The following is a 17180-nucleotide window of genomic DNA, read 5'->3' as shown; positions in this document are numbered from 1 at the left end:
GAAGGTACAAATGATTAGGTTACAATGTTTGCATTTATTTGGTAGAGTCCCTCTTGTAGTTGTGTCCCAGGTCCAGGATATGTGCCATGTATCCATTCATTGTGCCCATTAGGTGGGAGCACACCAATTCGCTCCCCTTCCCTTTCCCCTCCCCCCCCAACTTGAATTGAATTTTTTTTTGTGTGAGCATGTATTAGTTTGTTTACTGGTTTCATATTAGTATTGAGTATATTAGATACTTGCTTTTCCATTCTTGTGATACTTTACTAAGAAGAATGTGTTTCAAATAAAAATATGGAATGCTTCATGACTTTGTGTGTGACCCTTGCACAGAGGCCATGTTAATCTTCTCTGCAGTGTTCCGATTTTAGTATATGGACTGCCAAAGCAAGCACTGCTATATATCTTTACAGCCTTTTTACCATGAATGGATATTTAATTTTTCCAAAATTGCTCTGTTAATCAGGATTAAAAAGTTAATATATTCTGAGTATCTTTCCATGTCAATAATACATTTTTACATCATTTTAATAGCTATATAGTATTCTACTATGTAGATACACCATAATGTAGGTTGTTTTCAATTTGGAAATTTAGATCAGTTCTACTTTTTTATAATATAAACAACTGCAGTGACTATTCTTATATGAAATTATTTTCACAGTCCTAAATTACATGGTTCCTGGACAGTGTGCCAAGGTACCTCCAGAGTACCTCACAGAACTTACAGGGAAGATGCAGGATAGTTCAATTTTTGAAAGAAAACTAGCAATATGTGACATCTGTCAGACACTGTGGAAACTACTAACTCCAGGTAGTTCATGGAGTAATCACTGAAAATCACAGTAAATCACTATACATTTCTTCCAGTGAGGCTGTATCTTTACAAAGCTGGGTGTTTGCTGGTGCTGGGATAACATATAAGCGTTGCACAAAAATCAGTGTTATCTTGGAAATAAGGGTGGTGATGTCCAATCTGATTCTAAGGTTTGAGAAATTGTGCCATGATTGAGAGGTACACACAGCCTATTAATAAGGAATTATAGTTATTTGAGAATGAAATAAAAATATTTTTTACTTTGTATCAATTAACTTTTCAAAATAGTTACCAAGTTAGGACATAAATACTCATTAAGTTCTTTGGACCCAACTACTAAAAAAAAACTGTTCCATATTTCTTTAGGCCTAAGGGTGGTGTGAAAAAGGTACTGAGACACTGAAGTCACCACGCACCAAGAAACGTTTGGGAACTTTTTACTTAGGGTAAATTGTTAAACAATGAACAATTATTTTGATATAACTATTGTAATTCCAAATTTTGCAAATTTGTTTGAGATGAAAATTTAACTGAGCAGCAAGAGAAACCTGAGAATAACTAAATGTAATGTGGTATCCTGGATAGGATCCTAGAACAGGAAGAGAACATTAGGGAAAGATAGAAGAAATTTGAAGAAAGTAGGGATTTTTAGTTATTAGTAATACCTTGCTATTGATTTATTAATTGTGACAAATGTACCATACTAATGTAATAATAAGAGAAATTAGGTGTAAGGTATACAAGAACCATCTGTGCGATAATTCTGTAAATCCAGAACTTCTTTTTTTTTTTTTTTTTTTAAACAGTCTCACTTTATCACCCTAGATAGAGTGCCATGGTGTCATAGCTCCTAGAAACTTCAATCCCTTGGCCTTAAGAGATTCTCTTGCCTCAGCATCCTGAGTAGCTGGGACTATACGTGCCCACAACAACACCTAGCTAGTTTTTCAATTTTCCTTTCCCCTTTTTCTTTTCTTTTCCTTCTCTTTCTTTCTTTACAGAGTCTCACTTTATCACCCTTGGTAGAGTGGCGTCACGCTCACAGCAACCTCCAACTCCTGGGCTTAGGCGATTTTCTTGCCTCAGCCCCTTGAGTAGCTGGGACTACAAGCGCCCGCGACAACACCCGGCTATTTTTTGTTGTAGTTTGGCTGGGGCCAGGTTCGAACCCACCACCCTTGGTATATGGGGCTGGCACCCTACCCACGGAGTCACAGGCGCCGCCCTATTTTTTCTATTTTCAGTAATGAAAGGTCCTGTTCTTGCTCAGGCTGGTCTCGAACTCCTAAGTTCAGGTGATCCACCTGCCTCCACTTCCCTCAGTGCTAGGATTGCAGGTGTGAGTCACCGCTCCTGGCCTTCAAAACTATTCTAAATTTATTTTTTTAGTCTAAATTTAAAAGTTTATTGAACTATTTTCAACTGTCATCCTGTGCTTTTTTTTTTAATTTTTTTTGAGACAGGATCTTGCTCTGTCATCTAGATTAGAGTGCAGTGGTGCAATCGTAGCTCACTGCAACCTTAAACTCCTGGGTTCAAATATTACTCCTACAGGCACAGGCCACAATGTCTGGCTAATATTTTTCTATTTTTTTTTTTTTTTTTGCAGAAATGGAGGAGGGGTCTTGCTGTGTTGCTCAGGCTAGTCTCAAACTTCTGACTTCGGGCAATCCTCATGCCTCAGCCTCTCAAAGTATTAGGATTACAGGCATGCACAAATGCCAGGCACTTGCTCTTTCTCTTTCTCTCTCCGAGATATATATATATATATGTATATATGATATCTATCTATCTATCTATCAATCAATCATTCAATCAGTCATAGTCTCTATTGCCTTAGGGTTGAGTACTACAGTTTCATAGCTCACAGTAACCTCAAACTCTTGGGCTCAAGCCATCCTCTTGCCTCAGACTCCCAAGTAGCAGGAACTACAGGTGATCATTACAATGGCTGGCTAGTTTTTCTATTTTTAGTAGAGACAGGTCTTGCTCTTGCTTAGGCTGATCTTGAACTCCAGATCTCAGGCAATCCCTTGGCCTTCCAAAGTGCTAGGATGACAGGTGTGAGCCACCAGGCCTGGCCTCATCCTATATTTTTGTTAGCACTAACAAAACTAGATATTACTTCCAAGCAATAGTTAAACACAGATTTGAAAAAATTATCTCAAATTTCTTTTTTTTTTTCTTTTGCAGTTTTTGGCTGGGGCTGCGTTTGAACTTGCCACCTTCCGTATATGGGGCCAGTGTCCTATTCCTTTGAGTTACAGGCATCGCCCCTCAAATTTCTTAAAGAATTTTTCTACAAGCAATTCATGTTTTTAGTGCAAGACTCAAGCGTCAATAATTATTAGACAGGAATATCCTTCAAGATGCTTTGCCTTTAAGTACCATAATCTAACACCAGTTGCAATCAATTTCAGATGCTAAAAGAGAACTGGGTTAACTCTTTCTCTCTCCTGGCACTTTACCTACACACACACACACATACACACACACGAGCCATCAACAGAATTAATCTTAATTTGGGGTCTGCACATCTCAAAGGATTTTTAAAATCTAGTTAGGAGAAAATCAACAAGGTTAATGCCTTGCAAGTAATCACTTGCCTAAGGTGATTGGTAATTTATGAGGCCTGAATGGAAAATGGTGCTGATTATCTTGTTCTCCATGCTCCTCCTCTCTGGGAGAATAACCTGTGTGTTGTGGGAAAAGATCTTGGAGTTTGGAATAAAAATAGAACTGTATACCAGTTTAATCGAAGGTGAGCTTAGGGAAGATCTTTTATACAAAAATGTTTGCAGATGGAGCTTTTAAAAATGAGAATGAATTTTAGAATATTTATCATTTTCCACATACAAGGCTACCAAATAGATTTTCTACATCTTTGCTTTATTTCTGCTTTACTGCTAAACAAAATCAGGAAGTTGGGTTCCTATTTGTTTAATATTATACTGAAGTGTTGATAATATGCTAGGCCTTGTAGAAAATAAACCTGCCTTCGAATGGTAATAGAAATTATATATCAGAGGTTGCATGGATTCATATCTTAACTATTTCTACTCCAAGTAGCAAGCCCCTAAAAAACATGCACCGTATTACATATGCCATGTACAATATATTCGTATGTGTATATATGTAACATGTGACACGAAAGATTTATACACATCATAAATTTCACTTTGAAAACATCTGCAGAAGCACCCATGCGCAAAATGTTACGCTGAAGAGCTTTGGTGTGTCCAGAAAAATTAGAAATGGTTCCTATGGTCTGTTTCTATTTGTGCTTCTCCAAAAACGTTTTGTAGAGAGGGAAAGGGAATCAATCTGTTAAGTTAGGTTTTGTTTATTTATATCCCAGTGTCCTTGATCTCCTGAAAAAATACAAGGCAAAAGGTTTTTTAAAAAACGGACACTTTAAAGAACTTGAAATTGTTCTAGTAGAGCAAGACTATATAAGGATCCGTTCACATACAAAGGACAAGTCCTTCAACAAAGCTAAAAAAAAAAAAGGTGTCGGGGTAGTTAGTTTCGTTTTAAAAACTGGACTCTATTCCCCCTGCGAGCTCCGTGTGATCCTAGTCCGCACCGCTGGTGTCCATCAGATGCCAAGGGCTGGAGCCCGTGGGAACCGCCCGGCCCTGACAGGTGGGAGAGGGGCGGTGAGTTCGAGCCTCTCGGCTTACAGACTGCCCGCCAGGGGCTTAGAGACCTCGGACTGTAGACATCAGAAAGAAGCGGGCGCGACCTATCCAGCAAACGCGGCCTGCACGCTCCGCTGGGCGCGCAGCCACGTCGACTGCCGCATGCCTTTCCGGCTGGCGGGAGGCAGCGCCCTTTTGGTGGTCTGGACTCGCGGTTCCAGGACCAAGGCCGCGAGGGCGGGGCTTGGGGCCGTGCGAGGAAACTCCCTCACACAGCGGTCAGTCAGGACTAGTAGAGGCCGCGTCGAAGCCAGTGTGGTGCGCCACATGGCACGACCAAGCTGGGCCTCAGCGTTGGCGGACACAGAGGTAGTGTAATGCAGGAAGCCTACAGCCTACACTGGGGAAGGATGTGCCAACTAACGAACGTTTCAACACAGCCTACACGCCTAGGAAAGGGAATTTGAGAGCACATGGGGGAGGGGCGGCGATCTAACTGCTCGCAGCGAGCATGCTCTATTCTGAGAGCCGTAAGTGGAGAGCCAGGCATGCGCAATGAGCCCAGGGTGGGTAGGCAACGGGGAGGGGCTAGTGCGAGCGCGCTGATGTGTTTATCCGGTTTTCTGGGTTGGCGGTCAAAGCGCACGCGTAGGGGCGAAAGGCGGTGGAGCCGGGTGGTAAAGTGCGCATGCGTTGAGTGAGGCGACAGCCCTGGGAGGCTGTGCAGGGGGCTCTTGGAGAAGCTGGGGAAAAGGGAAGCAAAGGGAAAGGAAAGGGCGTGGGGGAGGGGTGAGATTGTGCTCTGCGCATGCGTGCAAGCGGTAGCGACGACGGCGGCGGGGGAGTCTCGGGGATGACAGGGGCTTTGCCCGTTGGGGTAACGGTCGTCGTCGCCAGCAGGGCCTGAGACGCTGCACAGTCCGCGGGATCCATTAAGGCCGCAGCAACCCGGGCCCTACCGAGCTAGAGTGGCGCGCGGAGTCGGGGTGAGGACGGAGAAGCACGGGGGAGGGGCCTGCAGCGCGGCCTTGCTGTGTGTTCTGGGCGGCGGCAGGGCCTGGCGGTGTGAGCGCTCGTCTCAGTCGCGGCCGGGCGGGAGCTGCAGGCGGCGGCGGCGGCCGTCGTGTTCGGCGGCGGAGTTGTCTGGGTGTGCGACGTCGAAAAGATGGCCGGGCAGTGAGGGGGCGGCGCTTGCGTCTGGTGACCCCGGAGTGTGCGACTGAGGAGCTCGGGGCGCCGCCGCGGCCCGTCCGGGCCTGCTCCCCGCCCCCTCCCGCCCGACGGCGGCAGCCCGCGCACTTCCTCCTTGGCCCTCCCCTCTCGGGTGAGGTCTCCTGCCCGCCTCGCCACCTCAGGGAACAGCGGGCTGCAGCCGCTGGGGCGGAGAGCCAGGGCGCAGACTGGGCCCCGCGTTCGATATGGAGAGAGCGGCGGCAGCCTTAGCGAGCCGCAGCAGCCTCCGCCGCCGCTCTTTCTTGCACTAAGTCGGGGAAGCCGACGCCCGAGCCGTCGTCCTTGCTGTAGCCGCTGCCTCCTTGCCGGGCGCTGTGATGGAATAACAGGCCCGCAGCCTGTGAGAAGCGTGCCGCCCCTGGGACTGAGCTGGGGCCTGCTCCCGCGCCCTCCAGCTTGACCCGAGGAGGTGCCTCCGCGTCGGGAGATGCAGCTCGAGCGAAGGCCGCCCGCCGCGGGGCTAGACTGAGCCGAGTCCCGCTCCAGGCGCCCGACTAGCGGCGTTCTGCGCTCTGTGGACGCTCCGGACGAACTCGAACGCTGGTTTCTCTCTCTTTTTTCTTTGGTGTGAAAGTCTCAGGGACGGAGGAGGGGCGCCAAGGCCCCATGTGTGGGAGGATTGCTTCAGCTCCACAAACTTGCACGGATTTTGATTACTTCTTTGGCCAATGGGTCTGCGCTGATTTCTTTCGAATTGTTGCAAATTCGCCATTGTTCCCTGACTGCTTACGAAGTTGGATCCGGAATTTCTTTTCGACCGGGAGCCATTGGTGTCGAGGTGTCTGCAATGAACCCCGTGAATGCTACTGCTCTCTACATTTCCGCGAGCCGCCTAGTGCTCAACTACGACCCCGGAGACCCCAAGGCGTTTACTGAGATTAACAGGCTCTTGCCTTACTTCCGACAGTCCCTCTCGTGCTGTGTTTGCGGTGAGACACTTTTTATTGTTCCCCTTTCATGCCTGTTTAAAAAAAGCCTCCTGGGCAGTGGCAACATGTGACGGCCTGGTAGTTCGTATTAAGCTTTTGTTATTTGTGCAGTAGTGTATGGTCTTCAGTTTTGAAACTTGCCGAGGGACTTTTGCTCTGCATTTCAGAAAGGCACAGAACGCTTTCAGACAGCGTTGTACAGCGGCCTTAACGTTTAGAACGGTTTAGTTCGCCTAGGTTCTTCTGGTGAGGGTATGTTAAGTGGGGTAACACGCATGCACAGTGCTGCTTTTTTTTTTAACCCTTTGCTTCGAGAACTTAACCTGCCGTGGCAAGACGTGGTTAAACATGATTAAAATAAAACGTACTTGTGGCGTGTTTGCATTTCCGCAAACTGGTGTCATGTGGGGGTGTTGGTGTAATCTGATGCACCCACAGCTGGAGAACTCTGCAGAACTTTCCCCCCACCTTTTTCAACAAATGCTTTGACGGTTTGACCGTTAACAGTGAGCCTGGGAAGAGTGATGGTACTCTTAAGTGCTTTTTAGCTGGAGGGGATTTTGCTTAACTACGTTTCTCGTTTTGTGATTTTGTTATATTGTGGCTTAGTAGAAGGGCATTTTAGATCTTTTTATTCAAAAGAATATTAACTTGTGGTAGGCAGAGTATTTGTAAATTATTTCTAAGATATAAGAGATGCTAAATTATCTATTAAAATGTCTAGAAAGTGTGATCATTTGGGTTAACTGTGCAGGCACAATAATTACTTGCTTTACAAAAAACCTAGATTGAAACCTTAATGTAATGGAAAGGGCATTTGGCAAGGCAGTAATATATATACCCCAATTAATATTCTACCCCAAAATTTGAGGTATGTTGGTTTAGTTGTTTAGTCAGAACTTGAAAGATTCAGACACCTTCAAGCTTTTACTTTATTTAAATTTAAATAAAAAAAGAAAAATTTTTTTGAAGTTTGGCTGAAGGGGGAAACTGTATTTGCCTGAGATTCATCCAGCATTCTCTGTAGAGCTCTAAGGCAAGACACGTGGGAGGAGTGCAGAAGAGGTGGTGGTAGTGTTTTTTGCAAGCCAGGTACTTAATGTCATAAACATTTAAGTAACTGAAGTGAGTTAGCGATTAAGTGACTAGTAAGGGACATTTAACAGAGAAGCAATAGCCCAGGGCGCAAATCACTTAACTGCCCTGGGCCTCAGTGTTTTGATGGGTAAAATGAAAGCTTTGGGTTAGATTCAAGTTACCTTTTAGCTTAAATTTTACAAATGTAAGTATGTGGAGAATTTGCTTGGTTTTGAGGTACCTTCTCTCACTTTTTTTTCCTTCTCTCACTTTTGTGGAGTTCTTATGTCCTCACTGCTTTTGATAGTTTGAGGACTTAGGAACTGGTGCTGCCGTAACTTCCTTTTTCATATACTTTTCGTTTTCTTCTTTTAAGAGGAGTGCTTCTATGGTGAAGTAGGGGAAAGGGAGGGCATATGGCAGCCCAGTCTGTCCTGCTGAAATATCCGTAGAATGATGTTATTATCTGTCCTTCTGAAATATCGGTAGGATAATGTTATTATCAAGTAACACTCGCAGAATCTTTGATCCCCTTTTTAACAGGTACGTGAGACTTAGCTCTCCAAAGGTAAAAAGGTAGTTTTATATTGTGTAGATGTTTGGGATTTTAAGTTCTTATCAATATCTTTAGGACAATGGTGGTCAAATGGAATGTTTCCCCAAATTCTAACCTGGATTTTAAAGAATGGCATTTAAGAAAAACCTATGTTTTTAAAAAGTCCAACAATAGCCTTTCTCTTAAAAAAAAAGTTTTGGCAACATGAATTTTTTTGACATAGGGGCTTTGTAATTTTTCCTTCTTGTGAGTTCTACTTTATAATTAAGTAGCTAGCATGAAGTTTCAGAAATGTGGATTTAGGTTCAGGTATTCCCCCCCCATCTTTTTGTACATATATCAGTGGTTATCAAAAGATAGGAAAAAAAAATCAGTTATTTGGATTCAGCTCAAGTATTTAATCATCTTTGTATTAGGTACAACCCTAGACTTTTTTCCTTAGCTCAAAAGCTTAAACCCATTCAATTTGTACATGTGCAGTCTCATTTCATGAAAATAATACGTAAAAATGAAGGTTAATTCTGCCTTAATGCTGTCAATAGGGAGTTTGTTTCAACAAGTTCCTTAACGTTGACCTGGTACTACCTTGGTTGTTTTTGTTTTTTTTTCAAGCACATCCTGTATCTTCCTCCTCTTTTCCTTACCTTTACTCCCATGAGTTTGTTCTGCCTAAAATACGCTTTTCTGAAGTCTTCCTTGCTTATAGCAGCAAAAACTTCTCTTTGTCCTCTGATCCTCTGTAACCTTTTGTTAGTCTTTAGAGTGCAGTTTTTATATGTTTGATTCTTCTGATATATATAAAATAAACTTCTTATGGAAATACTATTTTTTGTACATTTTTGTATTCCTCCTGCTTCACAACCTCTCTCTTTGGTCCAGTGACTTATATGTAGGTGTTTATGACAGACTCAGAGGAAGGTGGTCAAGAAGGGAAAGTAAAAGCCCTAAACACTTTGCAATTGGGTTCAAATCTTGGCTTTTATACTTATGTAGGCAAGTTGCTTTAACTTTTTTGCCACTTTTGTCTGCTTCAAGTTTATTTCTCCAAATTTGTGTTATATGTGGGCTTAAGTTTGAAAACATTTTTTGAACCCATGAGAACACATGGACAGATGCAGTGTCTGGCACTCATTAGGTGGTTAGTATCCTGTCTTTTAAGGTGGGAGATGAAGGAAGAGACTGAACTGTCAGGTCAATTACTGTCAAACCTCAGTTATTCACTGGAATTTCAGTTTGTTATTGTTCTTTGAAGTGTTAATTAGCTGATTATCACTGTTTTTCAATAGCTTTGTATATTTAAACCTTCTGAAACTTCTAGTGAATGAAATAGCAATGCTCCAGAGAATCACTGTACTTTGTAGGCCACAGAAACAGCGACCAGTTTTTAAGCGTCAGTTCCTTTTTCCTGTTCTACATGTTGGATTTGCTTTGCCAGGAAGTAGAATTTCTTTTCTTTTGATGGTGTGAGACTTGATAAATTTTATCCTAGAGATTTTAAGTTTTCATTACACTTAATCAGTCTTCAAATGATATAACGAGTTTGATATATAGAATCAAGTTCTTTGAGAACTGAAAGGGCTTGTTAATGGAAAAGTAATTACTATTGGAGATACATATTTGGAGTCCTGTGTATTATGGTCAGGTCTCAGCCATGAATGTTTTCCAGGTGTTTTAATTAGGGTCTAGAAACAGAGTGATTTTGGCTTTGGATATACTGAGTAGTTGTGGCTCTTTTTAGACACCCAACTCCTCATTTATAAAATAGAAGTTGGAAAGTGTTTCCCATTGACATTGGGTGACATATGGTGACTGGCTTTTGTATTGTGTGTTAAGAACTTAAAAACAAAACACTATCATCTCTCTACTGCTGCTACTCTTTTCACTGTTAGGTTTTTCCTTAGGGTGGGATCCATTGAAAGGAGAACTTTTCAGCATTATCAAAGTAAGAAAAATGTTCTTTAAGAATTAAAATTAAATAGATTTAGCTTTGTGAAAAACTGTTTTTATCTCCTTATTTTTGTCATTTTGCTATTTGTGAAAACCATCCACGTTGAATTTAGTGGTAGAACCACTGATGGATTTCTTCCACTGAAGCTCAAAATACTTGGGCCTTTTTTAGAAGAAAAGATCTCATCCATTTCTAAAATTATGCTTCTTTAAGCAGAAATGATTTACTTTGTGACTGAGCAAAGCATGATTTATGAATAGCAGGAATCTTCTAATACATAATTTGAACATAATGTATGTATGATCTTGAGTGACTTTTAAACTGCATTTCTTTTAGATGAATGTTAAAGGTCAGTTGAATAATTGTGTATAAATATTATATTTTATATTTGCTTTTCTCAAGCATGAGTTCGTTTACTGCTTAAAGTTTTATTTTTCTTTCACTTAGAGTCACTATCATTAAATTTTTTATTGTGGTAAACAAAATTTACCATCTTAACCATTTTAAGTGTGCAGTTCAGTAGTGTGAAACTTTTTCATATTGCAAATTTGAAACTGTGGGTCATTACGAAAGTTTTGAGATACACAGAAATCAAGAAATGCAAAATCCAAGTGGACAAACAACTGAAGCTCTCCTGGCAACACTGATAAGCTGAAAAAGTTGAAGCTTGCACAGGTGAATCGGAAAGAACTCTGTCGACTGTGTTTCTTGGAAATAATGGACCATAACACAGTCTGTCTCGAAACTTGTAGTGACCTACATACCCATAAAATCTGCAGTCCTCACCTGCCCTGGGCTGTGACTGTTAACGGTTCTATAGCCTTTTAGGAACCTGGCAGCACAGCATCACTTTAGTGCTTCTTCCTGTCCCCTGCAGTCCATAGAAAAGTTGTCTTCCGTGAAACTGGTGCCAGAAATGTTGGGGACTGCTGCATTAAAAAACTGCATTTTCCCCTATGCCTACCTACTGGTTAACAGTCATTCTACGTTCTGTAAATTTCACTATATGTTTGTCATAAAAGTGGAATCATAAGTCTTACGACTGGCCTGTTTGACTTAGCATAGTGTCTTCAAAGTTCATCCATGTTGTAGCATGTATCAGGATTTCTTTGCTTTTTAGGGCTGAAAAATACTCCATTGTTTCTGTACAAAGGCTGTCTGGAAAGTATCCAGCCATGTACTATTAAAAAAGTGGCATACATGGCTGGATACTTTTTGGACAGCCCTCATGTATTGCATTTTGTTTATCAATTTATCCAGCAATGGATATTTGGTTGATTCTACCTCTTGGTTATTGTGGATAGTGCTGCTATGAACATGAGTATGCAAATAGCTCTTTAAGACCCTGCTTTCAATTCTTTTGGATATATACCCAGAAAGGGAGATTGCTAGATAAAATGGTATTTTTTTTTTTGTTGCAGTTTTTGGCCAGGGCTGGGTTTGAGCGCATCACCTCTGGTGTATGGGGCCGGTGCCTTTGAGCCACAGTTGCTGCGTCTATTTTAAATTTTTTGAGGAACTTCCATTTTTCTTTATTTTTTGAGACAGAGCCTCAAATTGTTGCCATAGGTAAGAGTGCTCTGGCATCACAGCTCATAGCAACCTCCAACTCCTGGGCTTAAGCGATTTCTCTTTCCTCAGCCTCCCAAGTACCTGGGACTGTAGGTGCCCAGCACAACGCCTGGCTATTTTTTGGTTGTAGTTGTCATTGTTGTTTGGCAGGCTTGGGCTAGGTTTGAATCCACCAGCTCTGATGTATGTGGCTGGTGTCTTAGCCACTTGAGCTACAGGTGCCGAGCCTCCATGTTGTTTTCTATGATGGTTGTACCATTTTATAATCCCTACAGTGCACATGGGTTCCAATTTCTGCACATTCTCACCAATGCTTATAGCAGTAGTCATGATGTGATCATTTCATTTATGATTAGTGATGTTAGCATCTGTTTATATGCTTCTTGGCCATTTTGTATGTTATCTTTGAAGAATCACTTTTTTTTTTGGATACAGAGTCTCAAGCTGTTGCCCTGGATAGAGTGCCATGGCATTACAGCTCACAGCAAGTCCAAACTCTTAGGCTTAAGTGATTCTCTTGCCTCCGCCTCCCAAGTAGCTGGGACTACAGGTGCCCACCACAATGCCTGGCTATTTTTTGGTTGTAGTTGTCATTGTTTGGCAGGCTCAGGCTGGATTCGAACCTGCCAGCTCCAGTGTATGTGGCTGGCGCCCTAGCCTGTTGAGCTATAGGCGCCAAGCCAGAATCACTGTTTTTTATATTGAAAATCTTGTTTCATTCATTGTATCTTTATTAATCATGTATAATGTTCCAGATGCTGGGATAGAAAGATGAACAAAACAAATGGCCTGGTCTGATATGTTGGTCAGTGTTATGGGGAAGACAGATAAGTAAGCCAGCAATAATTGATAGGTGCTTGGGTAGAGACCCTTGTGCTATTCCAGATCTCAAGTTAATGCTTTTGTACTGGTAGAAACTTGAAAATTACTGAATTTTCAGATTTGCTAATTTATAAAAGTATTTTTCCCTCCATGTAATTTGCTTTTGATGAGTTGAGTCAGAGGTTAAGTGAACCTGATTGGTGTTAATGCAACTCTTGCTTTACCAGTTTTTTATTGGGTCGTCTTTTTTATTTTTTTGAGACAGTCTCACTTTGTAGCCCACGGTAGAGTGCTGTGGCATCACAGCTCACAGCAACCTCAAACTTTTGGGTTCAAGGGATTCTCTTGCCTCAGCCTCCTGAGTAGCTGAGACTACAGGCTCCCGCCACAATGCCCAGCTATTTTTAGAGACCAGGTCTCCCTCTGGCTCAGCCTAGTCTCCAATCCATGAGCTCAGGCAATCCACCTGCCTCTGCCTCTGAGAGTGCTAGGATTACAGGCGTGAGCCACCGTGCCTGGCTTTTTTCTTGGGTCTTAGTTCATGTTCTCTTTTAATCTGGGAAGAATTCTTTTTTTTTTTTTTTTTTTGTAGAGACAGTCTCACTTTATGGCCCTCGGTAGAGTGCCGTGGCCTCACACAGCTCACAGCAACCTCCAACTCCTGGGGCTTCAGCGATTCTCTTGCCTCAGCCTCCCGAGTAGCTGGGACTACAGGCGCCCGCCATAACGCCCGGCTATTTTTTGGTTGCAGTTTGGCCGGGACTGGGTTTGAACCCACCACCCTCGGTATATAGGGCCGGCGCCTTACCGACTGAGCCGTAGGCGCTGCCCCGATCTGGGAAAAATTCTTTAGGGAGAATTTCTGTAATAGTCTGGTAAGGAATACCAATGTTGAGTAATTTTCTTGACAGATAAACTTCTTGTATTTCAGATATTTATTTAGCTGTTTGTTGTCTTTTCCTAAGAAGAATCTTCTTTTTATGATTTTTTTCTTTTAGTAAGAGTCCCAATATAGTTGTTCCTGCTTGGAAATGTTTATACAAAATGAAATTGCCTTCCTCCTTAAATGCATTGTTCTAGGTGCTGAGAAAGATGAAAAGAGGTTTGATCCACAGCCCTTCATATATTAAGTTGGAAGTTTAAAAGTTAATAATAAGGCTAGTTTAAATATGGTTGAAGGCAGGCATTATGGTACTGTAGAATTAGGCATCAGGTATTGTTTCAGTCTCATGAGATCTAGTAACTGTGGGCTTGAGCTGAACTAAAAGGAATGGTGAAGTTAGTGGACATTTTTTGGCTTGTTTAAGCAGCAGTAAATCAAGTTTATCTAGAATAAAGAGTTCTTATAGGAGAGCCCTTGCCCCTTAGTGGTTACTCAGGAGCCTTTTGTGTGAACACTTTGATGCCAGGCTAAGGAATTTGATACTCACTCTGTAGACCTGTTCTAATTTTCTTCCCCAAATGTGTTCTATAGGCCACTTGAATCAGAATCACCTAAAATCTTAAAATCCAGATTCCCAGTCATTACGTCAGACTAATTGAATGAATCTCTGTGGTCAGGGCTTTGTTGTTTATTTTTGTTTGTTTGTTTTAAGGCATGGTCTTACTCTGTTGCCCTGGGTAGAGTGCTGTGGGATCACAGCTCGCAGTAACTTCAAACTCATTTGCTTAAGAGATCCTCTTGTCTCAGCCTCCCAAGTAGCTGGGACTGTAGGCACCCATTGGTAAGGCTGGGCTACTCATGGCCTTGGAAGCTGCATTCTAACTGCCCATTTTTAGTGGAAGGAGCATTTGCAAATCAGCGTTGTAAGCATTTGAGAAATAATGTTTAAGTAGGAGAGTGATGTGATGGAAATTCTATTTTAGAAAAGGTAATTAGAGGGTTGAAGTTGAATATGGGTTTGATTAGCATAGGGTGAACCCAGTTTAAGAAAGATAATAGATATATATCTGTATCAGATAGATGCTTGAATAAAGCCATGAATTGAGAGTGGGGGGAAGGTAACAACACAAGATAATTTGTAGGGAAAATTTCATCATCCTGTGGCTATACTAACATTTTATTTCTTTGATATGTACCATATCAAATGTACTGTGTTATATGTGACTGAATACTGATATGTACTGTGTTATACTTTGTAATAGTTGGGCTTTTTTTGCTATGAATGGACAACATGAGGTGTTTTCTACTGTTAAATGTATAAACGTGCCTAGCATGGTGCTTTCACATAGTATATACTTGATAAAAATATACAGTCCACCCTCCATATTTTTGGGTTCTGCATCTGTGGTTTCAACCAACCTCAGATGGAAAGTACTGAGAAGAAACTTCTGTCTGTATAGAATATGCACTGACCTTTTTGGTCATTATTCACTGGCAACTACTTATAAAACATAGCATTTACATTGTATTAGGTATTTTAAGTAATCTAGAAGTGGTTTTAAAGTATGAAGGAGGGCGTACCTAGGTTATATGCAAATACTACATTATTTTATGTCAAGGACTTAAGCATGCTTTGAAACCAAACAATCACAGATACTGAGGGACAACTGTGCTGACTTGTGTTGAAGAACTGACAAAATATGACAGTTCTTCAATGTGCATGGAGAAATTGAAGGAATCAAAAGGTAACTTAGTTCATATCTGAAATGAAGTCAGGAAGGGCGTTGATATTTTGAAAGGATATGAAGAATTGAGACAGGCTGGTGGGGGAAGCTCAATTAAAGCATTCTTCAGGGATTTTAGCAGTGTGGTATTGAATCTTGAGAGAAGTCTGAAACTTGAGCTAAATACTTTGCAAAATAGCTATTTCATTGTTTGACAGTTCTTTTAAAAAAGATCTTTCATTTTTTGCCTCCATTTTGCTGAAGTTACCTTCTCCATACATGAAATTGGCTCCACTGACTTCAATTTTGTCCTCTGGAATAATTTCTCAGCCAGATTGAGAAATTTTACAATTCACAAGGCATCACATAGGTAGTCTGATGGTTCTTGTCTTAATAGAGTAGAAAAATTAGCCTCTGGGCTGCTGTGGTCCTGCCTAACAAAAGCTTAAAAACAAGTTTCAAAAGGATCAAATGGACTCCCAAGTAACAACCTCATCCTAGAACAAAGTTCAAGAGTACTTGTGGTACAAAAATATCTGGCAACAAGATAAAATTTTGGTAAAATTTTGCCCTTCAACTGTTGGAAGATAGTTTTTATGTTATTCTTGAGCATATAAGCATCATTAGGCTGTTTTGGCAGCATCCTGGGTTTAGTCTTCACTAAAAGTGTGGATTTTTATGTCCATGTCCACACTATTTTAGATATGGCAAGATAGGATTATCTGCTTTGATGACTTGAACAAATTGGTTTTTCTGTTTAATTTATGAGATGAGGTTGTTGGACGACTAGAGCAAAAACTTGGTTGTGAATTTGGCCTTTATACTTTTGTAAAAGATTGAAATTTTAATTTCAATATTAAAAGATTAAAAATTGACCTGGTGATCAGAGTTTCAAAATCTGGAGTTCACGTAAAAACCTATATTTTAGATAACCTCTTGGAAAATTGTAAGTTCTTGCAATAATGGAAGAGTGAATGGAAGCATCCCCTCATTGCTGAAGTTGAGAGCATTTTTTGCTTTGGGGCTGTGAATATGCTCTCCAGTTTGTCTGTGGTCATACGCAGCCTTTTTTTTTTTTTTTTTTTAATTTTAAAAGCTTTACCTACTCATGCCTGTAAGCATTTGGATTTATAATCCCCAGGAATGATATATCAAGGCCCCCCTTTGGTGCTCTGGGGATTATTTGGAACCATAGAATTCTAATGTTGGGGAACCTTGTTAAGAATCAGGATTACTTTGGTTCGTTTGGCAGTTGGACAACAGGTGTTGGTTCACAGTGTTTCTGGTCAGTTAAAAAACATTTTCACAAGTTGATTGGTAGTGTAGTTAAAATCTATTACTGATTTCCTAGTAGTTTTGTCAGTTGAGAGAGTGGCATTGAAATCTCTATAATTACGAGCTTGTCGCTTTCTCTTGGGTGTTTTAGCAGTTTTTGCGTCATGTATTTTAAAGCTCTTTTATTAGGTTCATAAAACAATTTTGAACCTGTGTAATATAGTAATAACTTTCATTTTTAATGTTCTTGTCTGCTAATCTTTGTCATTTCTGAGTTTGTTACTCTGATTGGTTCTTCTGCTCATTGTGGGTTGTATCTTCCTTCTTTGCATGCCTGGTTAATTTTGATTGGATGCCAGGTATTGTGAGTTTTACTTTGTTGGTAAAATTTTACCTTGGTGCTGTGTATTTTTGTACTATAAATATTCATGAACTTTGTTCTAGGAATGAGGTTAAATTACTTGGAGACCATTTATTTGATCCTTTTGAGGCTTTTTCTTTTCTTTTTTTTTTTTTTTTAGAGACTGAGTTTCACTTTATGGCCCTAGGTAGAGTGCCATGGCATCACACAGCTCACAGCAACCTCCAAATCCTGAGCTTAAGCGATTCTCTTGCCTCAGCCTCCCGAGTAGCTGGGACTACAGGCACCCACCACAATGCCCAGCTATTTTTTTGTTGCAGTTTGGCCGGGGCCGGGTTTGAA

The 17180-nt window shown here is 41.3% G+C and overlaps 1 protein-coding gene and 1 non-coding gene across 2 annotated transcripts in view; one reads left to right on the top strand and one right to left on the bottom strand.

Annotated features, from left to right (window-relative positions):
- Window positions 1-288: 288 nt before the first annotated feature.
- On the bottom strand, window positions 289-395 carry LOC128592939 (U6 spliceosomal RNA). Its single transcript, XR_008382145.1, has one exon. It is a non-coding gene; the product is annotated as a U6 spliceosomal RNA (small nuclear RNA).
- A 5868-nt stretch (window positions 396-6263) lies between these two features.
- Window positions 6264-17180, top strand: part of MSL2 (MSL complex subunit 2) — a 36802-nt gene continuing 25885 nt past the window's right edge. The window contains exon 1 of the mRNA XM_053599238.1: window positions 6264-6620. Within this exon, the coding sequence (XP_053455213.1) occupies window positions 6479-6620 (142 nt within the window). The 5' untranslated portion in view covers window positions 6264-6478. The remainder of the gene's footprint in view (window positions 6621-17180) is intronic.

The sequence above is a fragment of the Nycticebus coucang genome, chromosome 8, assembly GCF_027406575.1.
Source record: "Nycticebus coucang isolate mNycCou1 chromosome 8, mNycCou1.pri, whole genome shotgun sequence".
Taxonomy (NCBI): Eukaryota; Metazoa; Chordata; class Mammalia; order Primates; family Lorisidae; genus Nycticebus; species Nycticebus coucang.
Note: the sequence above shows the minus strand (reverse complement) of the source record. Positions and strands in the feature narration are given on the sequence as shown.